Source organism: Piliocolobus tephrosceles, chromosome 14 (assembly GCF_002776525.5).
Source record: "Piliocolobus tephrosceles isolate RC106 chromosome 14, ASM277652v3, whole genome shotgun sequence".
NCBI lineage: Eukaryota > Metazoa > Chordata > Mammalia > Primates > Cercopithecidae > Piliocolobus > Piliocolobus tephrosceles.
Window position 1 is genome coordinate 105,939,167 of NC_045447.1, and position 9,847 is coordinate 105,949,013.

General features: G+C 55.9%; 1 protein-coding gene across 1 annotated transcript in view; it reads left to right on the forward strand.

The window, feature by feature from the left end:
* The first annotated feature begins 2,669 nt into the window (after positions 1 to 2,669).
* Positions 2,670 to 9,847, forward strand: part of LOC113221723 (serine/threonine-protein kinase WNK2-like) — a 29,575-nt gene continuing 22,397 nt past the window's right edge. The window contains exons 1-5 of the mRNA XM_026451045.1: positions 2,670 to 2,682; positions 2,769 to 3,601; positions 3,954 to 4,023; positions 6,260 to 6,348; positions 6,442 to 7,130. Coding sequence (XP_026306830.1) covers positions 2,670 to 2,682; positions 2,769 to 3,601; positions 3,954 to 4,023; positions 6,260 to 6,348; positions 6,442 to 7,130 — 1,694 coding nt within the window. The remainder of the gene's footprint in view (positions 2,683 to 2,768; positions 3,602 to 3,953; positions 4,024 to 6,259; positions 6,349 to 6,441; positions 7,131 to 9,847) is intronic.

The following is a 9,847-nucleotide window of genomic DNA, read 5'->3' on the forward strand; positions in this document are numbered from 1 at the left end:
AAAAACTAGCCGGGCGAGGTGGTGGGCGCCTGTAGTCCCAGCTACTGGGGAGGCTGAGGCAGGAGAATGGCGTAAGCCCGGGAGGTGGAGCTTGCAGTGAGCTGAGATCCGGCCACTGCACGCCAGCCCGGGCGACAGAGCGAGACTCCGTCTCAAAAAAAAAAAAAAAAAAAAAAAAAAAAATCAAGAACTGTTGTTCATCAAAAGACACCACTAATCGAGCCCACAGGCTAGTCACAGAGCGAGAGATGTCTGTAGTACAGATTGCCCCCAAACAATTCTCTACCCAGCATCCATGAAGAACCACAAATTAAAAAGAAAAGAATGACAGCTCTGTAGAAAAGTAGGCAAGAGACTTGAACAGGTGTGCCCTGAAAGAAGATACCCAGATGGCCAGTGAACACAGGAGAAGGTACTCGATTGAATTAGATATTATCAGGAAAATGCAAATCAGAACCACACTGAGCTGTCACCTCACACCTGTTAAGATGGCTGCTCTCAAAACCAAAGGACAGCAAGTATTGGCTAGGATGTGGAGACAGGGCGCTTTTGTGCCGTGTGGTATAAATTAGTAAGCCATTATGGAAAACAGTGTGGACCTTCCTCAAAAAATTAAAATAGAGCTACCATATGATCCATCAATCCCACTGCTGGGTATATATTCAAGATAATTGAAAACAAGGTTTGGAAGAAATATCTGCTCTCCTGTGTTCACTGCAGCGTTATTCACAATAGCCAAGATACGGAAACAACCTAAGTGTCTATTGACAGAAGAATGGATAAAGAAAACGTGATGTGTTTGCACAGTGGAGTACTATTTAGCCACAGAAACAAGGAAACTGCCATTTGCGACGACACAGATGAACCTGCAGGACGTTATGCTGTATGAAATAAGCCAGGCACAGAAAGACTACATGATTCATTCCTCTCATATGCAGTATCTAGAACAGTCAAAGTCAAAAACAGTCAAAGCAGAGAGCAGAACAGAAGTTGCCAGCGGCTGGAGGGAGAGGGAAATGGAGTTACCAAGTTCAGTGGACATAAAGTTTCAGTTGTGTAAGCTGAGTAAGCTCTAGAGCTTTGACACACAACATAGTGCCTATAGTTATAATAGAGTATCGTGCTTTTAAAAATGTGTTGACAGCAGATCTCATCTTCAATGTTTTTTCCACAAAAACAATAACGAACCACAACGAGACGCCATCACACGGTCCTAGGGGTGCTCAGAGGCTGCCGATGGTGGGGGCATTGACTCTGCTTGGGAAAGCAGCTTAGCACCCCTACATAAGGCTAAAGGGGATCAGTGACCAGCAGCTCCCCGCTGGCGTGTGCCTGGCGGGACACGGGGCCGCGCACACTGTGCCTCAGTTTTGATTGTGGTCCCACCCGGCCACAGCCCAGCAAGCACCAGCACAGAATGGATGTGTGCATCGTGGTGCAGTTGTGCAAACACAACAACAAGGACACATCTCACAAACACAGGTGAGAGAGGCCAGGCACCATAGAGTACCATTCCATTGACAGAACGTGCAGCACTGGACCATGGTGTTTAGAGAGACAAACGGTAAGGTCGGAAAGAAGAGCAGTAGAGGAAATGCTTGTCAAATTAGTTTACCTTTGTTGGACCAGGCCGGGGATGGGGGCCAAGGGAGTCTGGGGGCACAAGGGAGGGCATCAGGGTCCTAGTAATCTCCCCATTCTTACCTTTTATTTTTTAAACAGTTTTCTGTTTTCGTGTGCATTTTCCTTGTGTCTTTTAAAAAGACAAAGTGGGCTGGGCATGGGGGCTCACGCCTGTAATCCCAACACTTTGGGAGGCTGAGGCCAGCGGATTGCTTGAGCCCAGGAGTTCAAGACCAGCCTGGACAACATGGTGAAAGCCAGTCTCATATGAAAAACAAAAAAATTATCCAGCTGTGGTCCCAGCTACAAGGGAGGCTGAGGTGGGAGGATTGCTTGAGCCTGGGAGGCAGAGGTTGCAGTGAGGTGAGATTGCGTTACTGCACGCCAGCCTGGGTGACAAAGCCCGGACCGTCTCCAAAAAAAAAAAAGGTTGGGTTGCAAGTAAGGAAAACTGGGCTCCAAGGCCAATTAAGTTTGAGAATCACTGTCCTGCCACATCTCAGATGCCCACAGTCGTTGTGAGCCTGGTGGAAGCTCCGTGAGCTCCTGCACAAGGCACTGTGAGACTTGGTTATACGGCTGGAGTTCTGGATTCCTCCCACAAGATCACTGACCAGCCCTGGCTGCACTTCTGACCATACCAAAGACTGGGGGTCTGAATCTGAAGGCTCCAGGCTCCTGCTCACTCCTGGGCATGGAAGTGTGTACAGCTCACTACTTAAACTCTAATTTTTAAATGTCATTGAATAACTTTTGTCCAGTGCAAGATAGACAAGAGCCGTATATTTTTGGAGCTGTCCGTGTGGGTGACAGATGACAGGCAACAGCCGTAGCTGATGGTCACATGCTACAGAGGACACAGAAGGAAGGGTGGTGCTGGTTCAGCTGCAAGGGACACTATGGGAACAGGGACCTGGAGTTGTGAAGCTGGTGGCTCAGAGACCTGTGGAAGGGGTTACAGGAAGCAGCAGCCAGAGCTGGGCTGAGCTGCAGGCAGGCAGGAGCCTGGTGTCTCAGGAAACAGAGAAGACCAGCACGTTGGGGCCATGGCCAGGCCGTGTAAGGCATCTTTTTAGCCAGGAAAGAGACAGGTAGATAGGAACTGGAGTACCCTGGTACAAAGGCATTTTCCCCATTTCTTCTAGATCCAGCGTCCTATAAAGACCAGCTGTCCTCAAAGGAACAACCCGGCTTTCTAGCCAGTCAGCAGCTCCTGAGCCAGGCGGGCCCCAGCAACCCTCCTGGGGGGCCCCCAGCCCCTTTGGCCCCGTCCTCCCCTCCTGTGACTGCTCTGCCCCAAGATGGAGCAGCTTCGGCCACCAGCACCATGCCAGAGCCAGCATCAGGAACTGCCATCCAGGCAGGGGGTCCAGGGACCCCTCAGGGGCCGACCAGTGAGCTCGAGACTTCTCAGCCACCAGTGGAGACTCACGAGGCCCCGCTTGCCGTGCAGCCCGTTGTGGTGGGCCTAGGACCTTGCACTCCAGCTCCAGAGGCCGCCTCAACCAGGGAGGCCAGTGCCCTAGGGGAGCCCCTGCCAGCTCCTGCACCTGAGCCCAGCCCCCACAGCGGGGCCCCACAGCCCGCCTTGGGTCAGCCCACTCCTCTGCTTCCCGCCTCCATGGGGGCTGTCAGCCTGGCCACTTCTCAGCTCCCAAGCCCACCCCTGGGACCCACCGTCCCCCCACAGCCACCCTCGGCCCTGGAGTCGGATGGGGAAGGGCCGCCCCCCAGGGTGGGCTTTGTGGACAGCACCATCAAGAGCCTGGACGAGAAGCTACGGACTCTGCTGTACCAGGAGCACGTGCCCACCTCCTCAGCCTCAGCCGGGACCCCTGTGGAGGTGGGCGACAGAGACTTCACGCTGGAGCCCCTGAGAGGGGACCAGCCCCGCTCCGAGGTCTGCGGGGGGGACCTGGCCCTGCCCCCAGCGCCTAATGAGGCAGTTGCAGGGCGTGCCCAGCTGCCCCAGCCCTTGGTGAGTAACTGCCTTGTCCCGGAGACACGGCCCTGGGTCAGGGGCTGGAGCCCAGGCGCGAGCCTGGGGGTGGTCAGGCATCTCGACTATGCAGAGCCACCCTCACTCAGGGCCTGTCCCTCTCTTGATGTGCCACCCACGTGTGTCTGACTCACCCGTGCGTGTTTTGCAACAAGGGCCCCTGTTTGGGGTCATGCTTGTGCAGCATCAGGTGACACAGTCCCATCCGTGCACACAGGCTGGGACAGCCCAGGGGCAGCTTGAGACGAGGGGAGTGGATTTGCAGATACAACTGCTGAGATGCTGACGTGTGAGTCTCACAGCTCTTCTCTTTTTGTGTTTATTTCTCCAGGTGGAAACGTCAGAACTGGCCCCCACTCGAGGGGCTGTGATGGAGCAGGGCACATCTTCGTCAATGACAGGTAACAAGCTTCCTGCTGAACCCTGCGTTCGCAGGGTGCTGCCCGGCTTCCTTGCCCCAGAACCTTCTGCATCCACATCCTCATCTTTCATCTTTTAAGGGATAAAAGCATTTCTTAAAGATCCTTTTATCTGTAAGGGATCCTTTAGCATCTAGGGTGGGGCCCAGACACAGCAGCAGGCTGTCATGATTTAATTCGAGCTTGTCCAGCCTCTGGCCCGTGAGCTGCATGTGGCCCAGGATGGCTTTGAATGGGCCCAGCACAAATTGGTAAGCTTCTTACGAGCTTTTCTTTTTCTTTTTTTTTGCAATTTTTTTTAAAGCTCATCAGTTATTGTTAGTGTATTTCATGTATGGCCCAAGACAATTCTTCATCTTCCAGTGTGGCATAGGGAAGCCAAAAGACTGGATGCCCCTGACTTAATTAAACCCTACAGAGTTCTAGAAGGAACCACATGCTAACACTGCAGAGAGAGGAAGTCCTCCGGGGAAATGGATAAAGCCCCAGCTGGTGGGTGCTGGGATGTTGCAGGGACATGTCACAGTTCCTGGACTCTCCAGTGGCTGAGGGTCTGCACACGTTCCAGTGGATCCACCCCAGCCCTTGCTTTTCTTCAGCAAGGTAACAAGATGCCCACAAAAACCCAGGCTTACTTCAGCTAAAGCAGAGCAGTGCGCTGGGAGGCACTGTGACTGCTGGGAGCGCCAGAGGCCAGGGCAATCCCTGAAGACCTGGTGCAGGGCTTTCCCTTGTGGCTCCTGGCTGCCACTGCGTCTCTGTGGAAACACCTTTGCTTTGCTTCTCATTTCATTATCTGCCTACCTCAGTGTCCCTTCTAAGGGAGCTAGACTGATCTTGTGAGGTCTGAGCTTCCTTCTCAGCCCAGGCTTTCTTGGGGGATGGGCACAATATGAATCAGGATCCCTGTGAGCCTCCTAACGGAAATCTCAGTGCACATCAGCCACAGGTGGGACTCTGTAGTCCCGGGCCACGTTTATTTCCAGACTTTAAGAGGGGTTGTGGCAGCTGGCACTGGGGTCAGAAGCTGTGTACTCAAGGAACTGGTGATGTTTAGCCTGAGGAAGATGAGGGACGGGGCAGAAGCAAGAGTGTCTTCGCACAAGGGTGGAAACGAGAGGTGGTGTTGGAGGGCCAGCCCTGAGCACGCTGGGCTGCGTGTGGCGCTCCGCTTACTCTGACCTCGTGCTGTGAGATGTGTCCGTCCCATGGGCCCCTTGGGCAGAGGAGCAAACTGAGCTTCAGTAACTTGCAAATGCTATAACTTGTACTCCGAGTCCATGCTCTTTCCAAAGTGCGGAACTCATGGGGGAAGCTCCAAGGAGACGGATTCTAGTTTGGCAGTAGTGACCTTTCCTGGCAGTTGGAGCCATTTAGAAGTGGAGAGTGCGTTTGACAGTGAGCCTCCTACCCCTGGAGGTGGGCACGGGGATGTGAGGAGGGGAGTCAGGTGTTGCCCACGGGTTGGGGACGCGTGATAGGGACTGGATTGGGTCTCCTTGGGAATCTGATTTGGGTGTTGTTCCCTTGTGAGTTTCCAGTGGGGTGTGCAAAGAAGACACGTGTACTTGTGCAGGCGGCCCCAGCCTCCCCAGAGGCTCCGTCTGCCCCGCCACCTTTCCCGCGGCCCATAGGTCTGGCTCATGCCCTGGCCTGCCCATGAGTTTCTTTTGTCACATGAGGGTCTCAGCTCAGGTGAGGCCCCCATGTCAACTTGCTTGGCTTTTCTGGTTGCCTCTTCACGGCACCCCTGGGAAAGCTGGTCAGAAATAGCTCCCTAGACGGAGAGCACTGAAACAGCTGCAGGTGCCGTGGGCGACAGTTTTTGAGACACCCTGAGATCAGGACTGGAACCCGGCCCCGTTGATCTGTGTCGTGGGACCCTCTCATATCAGACGGTGGGGCGAGACAGGGTGCTGGCCTTCGGGTGCACAGAAGGCCTGGCTGCACGAGGGTGCCCGGGGCTGACGCCTCTTCTCTTGCCCAGGTTTACTGGGCATCTGTCATAGAATGCCATGGGGCCAAGACATCGTGGTGTTTTTTCGGTTCCCAAAAGTGCTGTGAGCACCCACAGCTGGCTCCTCCCAGTGCCCCCTCCCGTTGTCCTGCCTGGCTGGCGGCCCTCCCGTGGGATCACTTTGGGCTGCTTTGGGTCAGCTGTGAGCCATCTCTGCCTCTTCCTCCTTCAGCCCCGGTAACATTTCCGATGTTCCCACAGCAGAGGCGTCTCCCAGGAGCATGCTGGGCTATGACAGAGATGGAGGGCAGGTGGCCGCAGACTCCCGTGTGGTCCCCAGCGCCCCCCAGGTAAGGGCGACTTGGCGACCCCCTGGCTGCTTGGCAGGGTTTGCTCCGTGCTGATGTTCACGTGAAACCTCTTTATCTCCGCTTTTTCCCAAGGATGTACCTGCTTTTGTGAGACCTGCACGCATGGAGCCCACAGACAGGGATAGTGGAGTCGCTGGAGAAAGCTCACCAGAGCCCCCTCAAAGTGGTGTGGGCATTTCCACAGCGGGTGGCCAGGCCAGCCACCCCCAGACACTCGGCGCTCGAGCTGCGGGGTCCCCTCGGAAACGTACAGAGCAGCAGGATGTCAGCTCACCAGCCAAGACTGTGGGCCGCTTCTCGGTGGTCAGCACTCAGGATGAGTGGACCCTGGCCTCCCCCCACAGCCTGAGGTACTCCGCCCCTCCCGACGTCTACCTGGACGAGGCCCCCTCCAGCCCCGATGTGAAGCTGGCGGTGCGGCGGGCGCAGACGGCCTCCTCCATCGAGGTCGGCGTGGGCGAGCCCGTGTCCAGCGACTCTGGGGACGAGGGCCCTCGGGCGAGACCCCCGGTGCAGAAACAGGCATCCCTGCCGGGGAGTGGCAGCGTGGCCGGCGACTTCGTGAAGAAGGCCACCGCCTTCCTGCAGAGGCCTTCTCGGGCCGGCTCGCTGGGCCCTGAGACGCCCAGCAGGGCAGGCATGAAGGTCCCCACGATCAGCGTGACCTCCTTCCATTCCCAGTCGTCCTACATCAGCAGTGACAACGACTCGGAGCTCGAGGACGCTGACATCAAGAAGGAGCTGCAGAGTCTGCGGGAGAAGTAGGTCCTGCGGGCGGGAAGCGCCGCCCCCCCACCCCGGGCCGTGGCACCGCTTCCCGGTTGTGAGGGAACCCTGGCACCAGGGCTGAAGTCCTGGTCAAGCAGCGCCCACTTGGAGCTGCCAAGCAGGTGACAAGGGAGTGATGAAGGCTTTTGTTTTTGAGACAGTCTTGCTCTCTCACCCAACCCGGAGTGTAGTGGCGCAATCTTCGCTCGCTGCAACCTCCACCTGCCAGGTTCAGCAATTCTCCTCCCTCAGCCTCCCGAGTAGCTGGGACTACAGGTACCTACCACCATGCCCGGTGGATTTTTGTATTTTTAGTAGAGACGGGGTTTCACCATGTTGGCCAGGCTGGTCTCAAACTCCTGACCTCAAATGATCCACCTGCCTTGGCCTCCCAAAGTGCTGGGATTTCGGGTGTGAGCCACCAGGCCCAGCCTCCCTGTGGTTTTGAGTAGGCAGTCTCCCACTCAGAGTCCTCCGGGCTGGGCCGGCCACCACCCTGCTCTCTGCCTGGCTTCTGGCTTCTCTGGGTGCCATGCCTCCTGCTGGCCTTGGGAGATGTCTTGGGGGATCACTGAGGCATGTGTCTTCCTCACTGTCTCTGCCTCTCATCTGTCTCCTTCCCTCTTTCTTCTTTTCTCCTTCTCTCTCTCTCTCTCTCTCCCCCTTTTCATTCCTTCTCTCCCTGTCTCGCTTCCCCTCACTCTGTCTCTGCCACTCTCTATTCCTATATGTCTCTCCTTTCTTTGTCTCTGTCTCTCTCTCCCCCTCTTTCTCTTCCTCTCTCTTTCTCCTTGTCTCTTTCCCTCATCCAGCAAATATTTATTCTGTCTTGCTGCAGCTGGGGGGTTACTGAGATGTCCTTCAGGATGGGAGGGCTGACACCAAATTCACCAGTGCCTGAAGGCACATTTGTACGTCGCGTCCTGTTGGAAATCACAGGCTTAGGTGGGAGGAGCCATGCACATCTCCTTTCTCTCCTACGAACCCTCTCTACACAGGGTGCACAGGGGCTAAGAGACTGTCTGCCCAGGCTGCTGGGGTGGTCAGTGCCATGCATTGAGGATATAGTGAGTGTCTGTGTGTTCGTGCAGAACTGAGGAGGGAACTGGAGCTGCTGGGAGAGGCAGGAAGCTAGGGATGGGTGGAATCACTGCTGATCTCAGAGGCATCCAGGAGGGTGGCCCCCATTGGCCACATGGCCCAACAGATACTTGGTGGAGGCCAGAGAGTGGATGGGGCCCAAGGTGGGCATGACCTAGAACCTTTTGGGATAGAGGGCAGCAGATCCTGGGCACGTTTGCTCAGCAGGAATGTCACCCTGGGGAGACAGTGGTCAGAGTCAGCAGGAACAAAGGGGAGCTGAGATGTTGCCAAGCCACAGCCCAGCTGTGGCTGCTACGAGGAGAGGCTTGTAGGGGGCGGGAAGGTGTGGATGTGAAAACACTGGGGAGAGGAGCTGCTGCAGGCTCTGAGAGCCTGTATCCTGGGTGACAGGGGCCAGGAGCCAGAGACAGAGGGGAGAGATAATGGGGTAGGGACTAGAAATGGCAGAAGTGGTTGGGAGCCAGGGGCAGGTGGGGCCTAGGGAATGAGCAGGGAGAGGACCAGAAGGAGAGAGTTCAGGAGCCTAAGAACAGGAAGGTGGATGCTGGGAGGGCCGTGGAGTCCAGGGGGAATTGGGGGCTGTTTAGGAGAGGGTGGGGTAAATTTTCAGCCTCAACTGGGAATTGAGGTGACCTGGCATCTGATAGGCAGTAGCCAGCAGCTCCCCAACCTTACTTTCATGTGAACGCTCTGAGTACCGAGGTGCCTGTGCCTCGCTGCAGCATTTCTGCCATGAGCATTGGGGTTCTCTAGGACTCCAGGAACCCTGTGCTGAGCCCAGGCTGTGCTTTCAGACGTCCCAGGCTGCAGGGCTCTGTGGTGAGCTGCCCAGGGCACCCCCAGTGTGGGAGCCACATTGCAGTCTGGGACCGTGGGAGCTGGGCCATGTGGGTGCAGCCTCGGAGCAGAGCCACCAGCCTGGATCAGCTCCAGCCTGGATAAGACGCTTCCCTGCCCATGCAGCCGTTCGCCAACCCTGGGGCAGTCAGCACTCTCTTGAAATAGTACTCCCTTCCAGAAGATCGTCTGACGCTGTGTCTCCCTGGTGTTTGTAGGGAGAAAGCCGTTTGGAGTTTTGTTTTTATTTATTTCTTCTTTCTAGTAGAGGAAGTCATTAAAAGAAAAAAAAAAAAGCCTATGTGGCGGGTGTTGAAATTCAGGAGTAAAATAGAACTTGTTTCCTCATTTCCGACCTTGTGAACTACCTGTTTTCCTTGTCATCAAAGGAAGAGGAGGGGCACTTGGGGTGAAGGCAAGGTTTACAGGCCTCCAGCCAGGGCCCCTGGGGTGGCCTTGGACCTTGCAGAAGCTCAGGGCACTGTGATGCAGCAGGGAGGCCCAGCTCCTCCCCTCCCCATCCTCTCCTCTCCATCCTCCCCTCACCTTCCTCCTCTCTCCATCCTCCCCTCTCCATCCTCCCCTCTCCATCCTCCCCTCACCTTCCTTCCCTTCCTCCCCCTCCATCCTCCCCTCACCTTCCTCCCCCTCCATCCTCCCCTCACCTTCCTCCCCCTCCATCCTCCCCTCACCTTCCTCCTTTCTCCATCTTCCCCTTACTTTCCTCCCCTCTCCGTTCTCAACTCACTTTCCTCCTCTCTCCATCCTC